This window comes from Centruroides vittatus, unplaced genomic scaffold, assembly GCF_030686945.1.
Source record: "Centruroides vittatus isolate TY-2023 unplaced genomic scaffold, ASM3068694v2 scaffold_1172, whole genome shotgun sequence".
In the NCBI taxonomy this organism is placed as follows: domain Eukaryota; kingdom Metazoa; phylum Arthropoda; class Arachnida; order Scorpiones; family Buthidae; genus Centruroides; species Centruroides vittatus.
In genome coordinates, this window is record NW_027122672.1 from 935,474 (window position 1) to 948,611 (window position 13,138).

Here is a 13,138-nt window from a genome sequence, read left to right on the forward strand (position 1 = left end):
ATTCTATTCCAAAGTAAAATCATTTTGTACGACGAAAGACTTCGAAACTGGCCCGAAACTGAAGAAAGAAACGTCAAGTTCTGGGTAATTTAATTGTCATTTTATCTTTACGTTCTAGCGAGTTTTTTTTAAATGAATGCTAACTACAGATTTATGTCACTTAATTTATCTAAATTAAAAATAAGTAAATTATCTGTAATATCTTTTAAAATAGTGTCCTTCAGTATATATATACACACATATATTTTTCAGTTAGTAGCCACTGAAATACTGGAAGGCCTTGTTGACACGCAAGAAACGCTTTTTAATATGAAGAAAATTCGGGAATTAACTCAAGAAAATTTTACTACGCTACAGAAAGTGAGAATAAGTTAAATAAAGTGGAAAAATTATGTAATGGACTATGTTGGTTATCGTCAGCAAGGATAACTTCCAACGTCCCGTAAGTGTAGTTTTAATTGAGATTTTTCTATACACGTGAAACAATAATACAACAAGACCGAAGCATTTTCCTATTGAAATTATAGTTAAGTAAGAATAACTTCTTTGCTCAATCATTCAATTATATTTATTTTTAAAATATTTCTGAAATATTCTAGCAATTTTCCTTACTTAATACAAAGATCAACTTCGTAAGAATATGTGTAAAAAATATGATAAAGTGATGTGTATAGAACAAGTGACGAGTACAATTACTTATAAATCTAAAAATATGTGAATTATAGCATATAAATGATTGATAAAAATATATTTTCGAGAAAGAAAAGCCGATTACAACTACTGAAAGGGGGTCATCATGGTGTTGTTTATTTGGCAAGAAGCCAAGATGTAAAATTTCTCTTCGATTTATAAACAAATCATTTCTGTTACAGCGAACAAACTGGCGCGTTGGATAAAGCAAAAAGTAATTTTTTAATACGCGAATAAAATAAAGTTTAAAAATAAAATTATAAAGATGCACGATCCAAGCCATTAAATTCTATAAATATAATGTCGTGAATAAAGGTTACGCCGCGTTCACTTTGCATTCAAGGTTATTATGAAAAGTAATGAAACGTCACAATGATGAATAATAGTATTTCAATTGAAAACAATAATAAGGCGCGTCTAATTACGGTAAACATAAAATATAATTTTTTTTTCATCCCACCCCGAAAAAACGAACGAAATTGTAAATATTTATTTTAAAAAATTATTAATATAATTTTTTCTTTACGTGTAAAGCAACGTTTTTTTTATTTATTTTTTTATTTCTTACTCATTTAAATCGAATCATAAACATGACATATAAAAATAAACAACCGTGAGTAATTTTGTTGCGAAAAATCGCCACGAGAGGGTATTTTTGCACGCGCAAAACAAATATGAAATATGACAAGTGGAGATCAAGAAACGCGAAGTTTATGCGCTTCTCAGGTTTGTAAAGATTTCTACGTCGATTGATTATAATTAATAATAATTAATATTAATTTATTGATTAATTAATTAATTAGCATAATTTTTTTTCCTAAATGAAAATAATAAACATCGTAAACGTGTAACATACGCTTAAGCCTATAATAATAATAATTAATTATTATTATTATTATTAATTACAAAATAATAAATGAATAAACATTCCCGATTTTAATAAAAATGAATTTATAATTTTTGCGCCAATAAATTAAGTACGTAAAATTTGACTCGAATTCGGGCCACACCTACATTTTTGTTTGTTTGTTTGTTTTTTTAAATTCAAACGTGAAACTGATTACTTTTTTAAATTCAAAAATATGAAATTGATTACTTTTAAAATTTTTCTTTTTTAATAATGTAGGACGTGTTCGAAAGTTATAATAATTCTTTTTAAAAAAATGATACGGAAAATCATTTAATCTTATCTACGATTTTGAAATGTTTATTTGATATAAATCTTTACAATTGTGTTGCAATAATGCAATTTAAATATTAGTTATGGTATGTATTATGACAATTAATTGTAATTAAAATTTTAAATTTAGTTATATGTAATTAATTTGCTGACTAAATACGTAATAAATCATTAGTATTGTTTGTGTAGTGTGGATCAGGGGAAGATTCCTAACATATATAGCGATAATTTGGGTTTTGGGGGCCTCTAACGAAAATATATTCTTGAGTATGTTTTTCAAGTAAAACTTTGGAGTATATCAAAAATAATTATGTATTGTGTTTGCAATGACCACTTTATCACTGTCTGGCATTTTAGGCATCTCACTCAGAGTATCCGGGTGACATGCCAAATGCCGTTCGGGTTAAAATAACAAATATAATTGCAAAAAAATTAATTTTGGAATATCTTATGCAATAAATTAAATTTGGTTATGTAGTACAAAGTCTAGCGGTAAAGTAAAGCTAACCTTAGAGCTCACAAACCATTAAGAAAACTAGACAAGAAGTGTATCATAGTATTCATAGTACAAATTACTTTATAGTAAGTGTAACAGCACAGTGTATAAGTATTGTTAAGTTCCTGCCCATTCTAACATGCTCTATAGCTAGCTGAAAAAGTTTTTGGACTGAAAAAAGCTTTCAAGAAGTCCTTATATAATTTCTATGCATATCCTGCAATAAAATGAGAAAACAAAAATTTATTAAAAATAGGCATGTTATCCCAAGAAAAATGTGGCATCTTTCCCATTTGTCGGGGTAAGATGCCTAGTGGAGTCGCGTGTTCGATCGGGATCGGCGGTAGCCGACAATGGAAACCTTAGAACTTTAACTACATCACATGTTAATTGTTTTTCGCAATTTTTAATAAATTCTATTTTAACTTGTAGTTTTAAAATGACTCTAGAAACATTTCGCAACAAAAAACTTCATTCTTATCTTGCTTTTATTCTTCTCGGATGTAGAAAATGTGGTAACGGTAGCCAACTACGGATTTCCGCACTCGATATTGGACCAACGATCCGTCGTACAAACACGTAGTGGTATCTGACATCACCATTTGAAAATAACAAAAATTAGGCATCTTCCCCCACTTACCATATTCCAAATCACTATATATGACAGTAATTGTAAATTTTATGCTAATCTAATAAACAAATTTTATTCTTCAATATAAATCCAATCTAATGCAATTTACATTCTGCATTTAAACAAGATTTTGAATTTATCTTTGCAGAAGTGAAAAAATATTATTTTAGATTATTTTCTAAGAATTTAACATAAAACTTAAATCTACATAATTATGTTATCACTCAATTTTATTTCAGGATCAAATTTTATAATATCCATTCTGTCCCGCTCCTCTGGAATCTCTTCTCTATTCTTAGCTCTAATGTAATTTTCTGAAAATTTTTGGGGCCAATTTTTTCTTAAGTTCTATGTGAAACTTCTCAATTTACATCGCTAATTTTTTCCTTATCTTACTACACAATATGACCAAATCATTTAAATCTAGTTTCTCTCGACTTTTTGTCTATATTGCTTAAAGTAGACTATTTCTAATCAAGCTGATACATTATTCATAATCAAGCTGATTCTAGTCTATTGCTGATTCATTATTTATCCATATAAAGATTCTAATGTGTCATTTGCATCTTTTAAATATGACTGTATCGCACCCTCTAATTTCATAAACTGCAAGTCTTTCAATAAACTGTTTTCATTAGAAAGACCATATGTACAGTACATGCATATGTATAAAACAAAATGATATCAAATTAAATACTGAAAACATATAATAGTCAATGATAGTTTCTGTTTGCTGTAGCAGGTCTTTAAAGTATAATTTTCTTCTTCCAGTCTTCTGCATTCTGATACCTTCTTTTGTGTTCTTCATAATTCTTACCTCTTATCAGATTATCAATCATTTTAATTCTTTCTTCCTCGTTATTTTTATACCTTCAACTATTCTAAGACTTCTCTTGGATTTGCTTCAGAGAAGAATATACTAATTTACTTGGCTTTCCTTCTCTTAATATTCCCAATCAGGCAACTTATTTTGCCTACTCTTTTCAATACATATTTACTTCTTTATTAATTCATTTACTGTAATCTTCTACATTTTCCTTCACATCCACATTTAAAATGCTTTTATTCTTTCTATGTCATTCTTAGACTTCAGGTTTCTGCTCCTTATAGAAAAACTCTCCATCGTATTTGGCCAATCTCTTTTTGGAGAACTAATTTCAGGGGGTCACACAATATCTTTTTCACTTTGTTAAAAGCTGTTTTTGTTTCTTTTTCAGTTTTGCATTCTATCTCAGTCCAGGATCCCATTAAAAGAATAGAATTTAAGAATGGAATATTCTATTGCCTTAACTATTTAAGTAAAAAATATTGTTTAGAATGTTTGGTATATTATGTCATTTGCTATAAATAAACATAAACAGTACTGTCTTTTGGCATTAAGATATCTAAGGATAACAACAAAAATAGTATTTTAACAATAACAAAAATTAGCAAGTACCAGTTCACTCACCAAACCAGAAAGTCTAGCAATAAAATGTTAAATTTAATTAGAACTTGATAAAAACAAATGTTTTCAATTTCTTATAGTTCAATTGTCTTTGGGTTTACATTAATTAATGGCATAGAACAATGCATGTAATAAACTTTACAAGTTCAAACAAGCAATTTATTGTGACATCATCACAATGCCTGGCTACAATTTTTAATTATATTTTTAATTTATTTAATTTAAAATATATGCTCTCCACTAGGGTGGAGCTTATTTTCACATATGTAAACCACCTACCCTCTATTTCCATTCCAATATACATATATAGAAAACATTCGTGTCAAAAAATCTACTCCATTGGTGAATATTTACTAGTAGCTCAATGTCACTGAAGTTTTATAGATTCCAAATAGTAAGAATGAGCATATGGCAATCACAAGCTTCAACCACAATGTATCAATTTTAGTACAACAGTTTGTAAAACTGTAGTTGGTCATCTCGATAAATAAACCATTAAATTAATCACACATTAATTACATGACATTCCCACAGAATTAGTCATGACTCGTGATCTTTATTTTGCTGACATCAAGTCTTGTTCAAATGTTTTTCCCTGTTTCTGGTTGAGTCTGACTCAGTGGCTCATACTGCTTACATCAGCACCTATTGGCTATTTGGCTTGTATGGACAAGTTCAGGCATGTCGTTGAAGAACTGCTGATATCATCAGATGCATAGACTATAAATCCAGAAACTGCTCAAGCGAATCACATAATACATTTTTGTTCATTTCGGCAAAGTTATTAAATAATAAATATGGCGGCAGCAGCAACTAGATCTAAAACTGAAGTGAAACTTCTTGGTTCAACTGTAACTGAATTAACTGGCAACAAGTTGACATCCTTACATCAGGTTCTTGGTTTGTTTTTACATCCCATCTTCAACTGAAACAAACTATCAGACAGTCATCAGCTGTTACAATCAAAAAGGTGGCAATATTTTATGAAATGGCAAGGATCCCAATGATGGATCCAAGAAACTGCATAACTAAACTAGAACGAACATTTGAAGAATGGCTACAACTCTAAAAACGAACCTGTTACCGGTGTTCTTTGTAAAAATCGTCTCACAAATGTTTTCGAACTTATAGAAGTTCTTCTTCAGGTGAAACTGGAAGATTTGAAAACAATTTGTGAGACGATAGAGTTGTAGTTTATAAATCCCGGCGTTGAAGAATGGCATTTGCTAAAGAAAAACAATCTGTAACACATCAAACGAGGCTAAATTTGTTAGTAAACTAGATGAACTTTTTGACATTTCAGTCAAAATGATAAAAAAATTCCAGAGGATCGTGAGTTCTTGTTAGCTCAGTCTGAAAAAGGATGTAAAGGGTCAATGGTAGCTGTGGATGCAAAATTAGCTGTGAAGGAGAAACAATCAATGCAAAGACAGGAACAGATGCTTAACAGAAAATGTAGAATGGAAAATTTGAAGGGAAGTGGTGAAGAAATAGCAGAACTAATATCCTCAAGCAGCAGCACAGATACTGAAGATGATGATGCAAGCTGTAAAGGAGACAGAGTATCTAGTGAAGGAGCAGTTGGATGTAGATTATCCAGACAGCATGAAAGAGAGAATCTCTGCCTCTACCAAAATAAACTGATAAAGTTACATTGAACATAGTACTGAAAATTTCAAATTTTGTGAATTGTGATGTTTAAAAATTTTTTCGTTGCATTTTGATTCGTAATCCATCAAGTTTTTGAATATTGTAGTCTACACGACTATTTAATTTGTAATTGTCTGAAAAAGTGAAAAAAGTCTGGTTTACCAAAACTGGTCGTGTATGTTTTTCATTTGTCATAAATCACTCTTTTTATAAACTTTGTGGTCATTAAGCTACCTCTAAATATTAATATATCAAGTTCAAATTTCTTCTGTAGTAATTTGAGACCAGTTGGAATAGTTCTGGAGGGTAGGACCACAAAAAAGTAAGCTATTTTATTTTTTTCCCTATTTTAAGCACCACCCTACTCTCCACCTCAACTTACAAGTTAGTAGTGGTTTGCCCCTTTACTTCATACTTTTCCTCTAGCAATAGAGTTGTGTTAGTTATCTATCTAACATCTTTCAGGGGAAAATTTTTTTTTAATTGAAATAACATGACTTCTGGTGCAAACTGGAAGATTTTTGTGTTTAGTTAATCAGGACCCCATGCTCTTAAGGTTTCCTTATCTGTTTTCATTTTTTGTCTATCTAACCCCATTCTTGAGATGAAGGAAAGATGGATGAATGGACAACAATGAAAATTTATAAGTCTACAGTTTTTCAAATTGGAGTCCAATTAAATGGAATATGTTTTTTAATCCCTCCTGACCACTTAATCTGCATGGGCTGGTAAAACCCAATCTCTGCGTCTATTGGATGGCTTAGGAGGGCAAAAAGGGAGTGGGGAGTGCGTCAGTACGTGGACAGGAGTCTTTCCGGAAAAAGAGGTCAACAAGTTAACAAATAAAACATTTATTGGTTAGCTAAGGTTAACATACAAGATCGTTACAAGACTACTCGATTAAATGTGGTTAAATGCAAGTTATACAAAGGGAAGCTGTTAGCTACGTCTAATCCCGTTTCTGGGAAGAGAGAGAGTTCACAGTGCTAACAAACAATACCTCTATGCGAGAATGGACGGTACTCTGAAATATGGTATTGAAGAGTCTGTAGCTGTTGAATATCTTTTCCGAGGGGACGATCCAAGTCCGTTGCATGGAGATCGACTGGCACAAGTACAGAAATAACTTCTGTGTGCGGACATGCCCCGAGCTTCCAGTAGCGCACACTTTTATAGCATTAGTGTGGGAAAGCGGTCAGTTGTTGACAATGACTTGCAATTCTTGACAACTAAGTGTCAACTTTCCCACCTAACTGTTGATAGTTGGAGGAGACCTCTGCTCCCATACCCTGCGAGGAGTTTTTCAAAGGGGAGTGTTTACAACAATTTCGAACAACAAAAAAAAAGGGGAAAGTTTCCTTTCCTTTTAAAAATTCCTCTCTAAAATCCAGTCTCACATTATTCTATCAATATAATATAATATATAATATGTAATCTGATAGAATTTTAAGTTTTGTTTTCATTCCTTTTGTAGTTATTTAACACATTCTTGTCGACAATTTTTTTTTTCTCATATAATTCTTTACAAGCACCATATGTAAAAATATCATACACCTTTAATTTAGTAATTAAAATACATAGGTGTGTATACAATTTGTATATATATTGTATTTTTATCATTATATATTTTGTGAATAATTAAATACATATATATATATATATATATATATATACATATATAACTTATATCGGATACCCGTGTGATTTTGGAATTTCAATTTGGAATTCAATTCAAAAGCTTTGCTTTTCCTACCACTATTCATCTTTGCTCCCGACAATACACAAGAATGATTGAAATGAGCCAGATAAAATGTATTTAAACACCAGAGGGTGAGCATCTGGTAAAAATTTCAAATACACAGTTCACAAAAATTATTGCAAAATGCGAAGAACCTTTGCTCGCACATATAGGACGACCTAGGTTTACGAAGTGGTGAAAAATGAATAAAAACCTCGTCTTATATGCGAGTAAATATGGTAATTCTGCTCGACAGACGAATTTGTTTTTTCCCTTTTAAGTTCAAAACACTCATAAATTTAAAGTGAAAATCCCTAACTTAGCAACTGCAAACAAGGAAAGCCCACCCACCCATGCACAGGTGTGTAGGCTTTTCTTAGGCCACTACAGAAAATTTTCCAAGAGGAACATGGAGATAACATCAATAAATTTTTGTCTCCAAGCTTTATTATTTATTTCATTAATTTTCTGGGTTTTTTTTATAAGTAAATTATAGAATATAGAATCAAAGCATCCCATGTTCGAGGGTGTAAAGTTACTTATCTCAATCACTTTTATAATCATAATTTGTGAAATTTTTTTACTCTTCCTGGGAGGGCAAGTATTCCATTTGCACCTCTGCAGACTCATGTACTGATGTGACTGGCAGAGCTTAAGATAACATTAATAATTTATGTAATATGATATGTGAAACAATTTCTTTTAGAAAAATAAAATAGTATGAGAATTTACTGTACTTTTGACACAATAATATACCTGAGGATTATTTGAAGCAAAAAACAGACCTAAATTATTTCATAAGATTTTTTTTTGTAGCAAACTGCATTTTTTTAAAATCAAATGTATATTATTAATTCTATGAATATTATAAGTTTTTTTTAATAAAAGAGAAGAAAACAACACCACACAAGAAAAGAAATAAAAGAATATACAATACAAGTGAATGTATTACATGATTAAATGAAAGCATTGTATGGCTCCGTAGATTGGTTATGTTGTCACTAATGATTATGATTAAGTAAAATTAAAAAGTTTCAAACAAATGAATTCAGAATTGGATTTAACCTTGCATTATACTGTTATCAGTAACATCTTTATATAGGATATATTGTTGATTGTCAATTGTGTGTATTTATTTACATTCAGCTGGATGGATACATGTCTAAGATGGCAAGTTAATGCTCTGGTGAGCCCTGTCGTTGCCGAAACAAAAAAGATCCTTTAGTGTCCACAGGGCGGAGAGTTTATATATATGTATGCATGCATGCACATGATGTATGAAATCATGATCTTGTTGAAAAGTATTTGAAGTTAGACTTCTTATTAAACCTGCTTAATAAGTTTAATCTCCTCCTCCTCCAGCATTATTAGTCTCATTCTCTGTAAGGTTTTGTTTGACTTGGCAAGAAAGTCATTTGGCTGTAAAACAAAGCGAAGCTTCTCTCTTTAATCTGAATTTGAGACTGGCTTGACCAGATAAAGTAGGTAGAGAAAGAGAATAACACCAGCCATTGCCATTTGGTTCCTGTCATGTTATCAAAGTTAATAAGTAAAAACTAAAATTTGATATTGGATATTAAATAAGTTTGTTATTGCTTAAGATATATTTTAACTATGTTTTCTACTGTTTCTACTGAATTTTTATTTTATTTATAAATAAAATATGAACCTCGTCTGAAGCTAATCTTTATTTCATTATTGATCATAATTTTTATAAAAGAAGTATATTTAAAATATTTATTATTATTTATATTCAATAAAAGTTGGACTATTTTATATATTTACATAATTTACATTGTCAATTGTTTTTCAGCATGAACAAGCTGGCTATCAGCCATCTGCAGCTGTACAACCACCTTCTTACGCAGAAATACCTGGAACAGTTCCTCTTCATCAAGGAAGAGAAAGTGGTCCGCCACCATCATACGACGATGTCGTGAATCCAGAAGGTATTGTAATAATAAATAAATAATAAATTTATTGTGACATCACCACAATGCCAGGCTGCAATTTTTAATTTATTTACCACCTCAAATTAGTAGCGTCTTGCCCCTGTACGTGATACTTTTCCTTTAACAATAGTCGTGCTGGTCATCTATTAACTGCTTTTGAAAAATTTTTGAATTGAAATAACATGATTTCTGGTTTGCATCAGAACTTCATATATAGTTAATTGGGGCCTCCTGCCCCTAAGTTTTCTATATCTGGTCTCGACTTCCACATATCTAACTCCATTCAAGAGATTAAGGAAAGATGGATGGATAGATGACATTGGGGAATTTATAGGTTACAATTTTTTCAGAGTGCAGCCCAATAAAATAGAATTATATAATTACTAAATGTTATAAAGTTGTTCTTACAATCTTTAATATAATATAGGAATACATATACATTGTTTAACTGATGCATTTTCAGTTTATCTAATCACATATGAAATACAGATAAATCAGAAATTTGTTTATGTATTTATTAGTGTATGATTGTGATTATAAATTATGGCTATATATAGATTTGAATAATTTATATAGAGGAATAGCATTAAATAATAGAATTTAACATTTTATTTCAAGAAAATACAAAAGTCAGTAGTTCAGTTTTTTGAAAATGAGAAAATGTATTTTTAAATTAACAAAATGCTTAAAATCAAAATTTCTAATTAGTAAAAATTATTCAAATTATTAAATAATGAATGATTTATATTCATATAATGATGATAATACTTATTTACTTTTACTAGCGTGTTCGTTTCTTCTCGGGCCAATATTCGTTCTCTATAACAATTTTATTTAAATGTGGAGGTTTTTGATTTTAAGAAACATCATTTACAAATAATTTTATTTATTAAGTAAAAATGCTTTTTTTTTTTTTTCTGTTTATGCTGAAAGTTATTAAATTTAAGTGTGAAAAAATTTTACTAATGTTTCATTACATTTTTATAATAAATCTTTTATATGAAATTTGAATAGTTAAATATCTGTGTTTTTACAGTTTTAAATCAGCTTTTCCTAATAAAACTATGACTTTCAGTAAGAAAGTCATAATTTATTCTTTGTTTATGGTAAAATATTTACTTTGTTGATTATCTGAATCTGATTTTTTAGCCGAAAATAAAATTATTTGAATTTTTATCTTATCGTTTACTAGTTGACTATATAACACTTATTAAAAGAACAAAAGCCAGAATTGCTAAATTTCGTAGCAATTAAGTAATCAATGAACAAAAATAAGACATTGCTGATTATGAAATGAATTTCTTAATACAATTTATAAATAGCTCAAGCAATTCATTGCAAATTCAGTATTGCAACAATTTGTTGCAAATTTTTTGAGAAAAAAATAATTTGATTATACTTATTAAGAACTTAGAATATAATTATGTAATATATGCTTCCAATTTAACAAAATTTTTAAATGAAAATGAGCAATTATTTATTGTAACATCGTCACAATGACGGGATCATATTTTTAATTTATCAATTTATTTAATTTAAAATATATGCTCTCCACCTCAAATTAGTACTGTAGTGTCTTGCCCCTGTACATCATACTTATTCTTTAACAATAGAGTTGTACCAGTCTTCTATTAACTGCTTTCGGGTGAAAAGTTTTGAATTGAAGTGACGTGACTTACGGTTTGCATCAGAAATTGGTATATATAGTTAACCGGCTATGGAAATCTTGGGGCCTCCTGCCCCTAAGGTTTCCATATCTGGTCTCGTCTTTCATCTATCTAACTCCATTCTTGAGATTAAGGAAAGACGGATGGACAACAGTGAGGATTCATAGGTATACAATTTTTTCAAATTGCAGCCCAATCAAATGCAGATTCAAACGAAAACAGTTAGAAATCAGTTGACTTTATACTTATCAGAACACATTTTTCAAGAAGTGGGTAAAATCTGTCAAAATATATCCCAGTATATATTGCCTCGGATCACAATCCAGTGGGGCAATGGTACGTCGAAGGCTGAAAAAATTAGCAAAGAATAAAAATTGTCCAATCTATTACAAACATTATTAAGAGATAACACTATTAAAAGGAAGATCAGTGGAAAAGTAAATGAAAATATATACAAAATATTACTCTAACAAAACAGTTGATGATATCTGGGGAGTTAAAGATGCTCCTATTGAAGATGTGATGAGCACCTCCAATGTAACAAAAAGAACTATTGGGTGATGGATGATATTTTGGATTTAATGGATCAGCACTGATAGTAGAAAAATGGAAATGAAACATATTAAGAACTACATAAGACAATTTGTAGAAAAATTAGAGAAGCAAAGACACATTATTTAACAGAAAAGTGTCATGAAATGACAAGAAATGTCTTATGTAACAATGCAGAGATGTTTCAATGGATATCTTTGCATGTTTTATAGATTTTCAAAAAGCATTTGAGTGTGTAAAACATGATATTTTAGTTAAATATCACAAGAAATAAGTTAAAGGATTTTTAAGTGAAAGGATTTTTGTATTGTATTGGAAACAGCAGGATTATTGAAAGTTTGTAGGGGCTGGGGAGAGCCCTTTAGCACCTTAGCAGGTTCCTCTAGTTTTTTAGTGGATTTCTTTTACCATATCTTTATTGAACAAATGAAATAAATGCATAGAATGTTCCTTTATTAAAAAAAAGCAGTCTTAAAACAATTTAATTTTTGTTAGTAAAAACAACAATAATTTATAGAGGTAGGAATCACTGTAAGCTTCTAAGTTTTTTTTTAGCTCCTTCCCTCAACAGCCCTGGGAAATAAGTAGCCATAATAAGAATTGATGACACAACCTCATAATAAACTAAAATTCAAAGAGGAATGAGACGAGATTCATTTTGTCACCACTCCTTTTTAATGTACCATATATTCAGAGAAAATCTTTAGGAAAGCTCTAATGGGGAAAACAACAGGGCATTGTAGTGAATGGAGATGCACTAAATAATCTGCGATATATAGAATACATGGTTCTTTTGACTGAGTTCTTAAGATCCATAGATATTATAAATGAACATTTTTAACTCCTGTGCAGAAGCAGATTTAAATATTAATATTAATACGATTAGAATCTTGACTGTTAGCAAACAACAGAACATTGATATAAATATCAGAATAATACTCGGATTTAGCGAGTTAGAAAGATTAAATATCCAGGATATCAGTTAAATGATGATTGTAAAAATAAAATTAGAACAAGAATTGAACAGGCTCAATCTGGCTTGATAATATCATTGAGAATTCATTCTTTTTTATGATTACTGAGAAGTTGTTTACTATACTATTGTGTTCTCAATTCTATTGTATGGGATGGAAGC

At 30.0% G+C, this 13,138-nt stretch overlaps 1 protein-coding gene across 3 annotated transcripts in view; it reads left to right on the forward strand.

Moving 5' to 3' along the window:
• The first annotated feature begins 261 nt into the window (after positions 1 to 261).
• The window catches only part of LOC136986782 (transmembrane protein 272-like), a 30,387-nt gene continuing 17,510 nt past the window's right edge, over positions 262 to 13,138 (forward strand). Inside the window, exons 1-2 of one of the 3 annotated variants that reach the window (XM_067284393.1) lie at positions 262 to 442; positions 9,646 to 9,781. In XM_067284393.1, the coding sequence (XP_067140494.1) occupies positions 404 to 442; positions 9,646 to 9,781 (175 nt within the window). In that variant the 5' untranslated portion in view covers positions 262 to 403. Of the gene's footprint in view, positions 443 to 1,303; positions 1,417 to 1,839; positions 1,957 to 9,645; positions 9,782 to 13,138 lie in introns of those variants that run through there. The other 2 variants (XM_067284392.1, XM_067284394.1) reach the window with 2 other exon arrangements.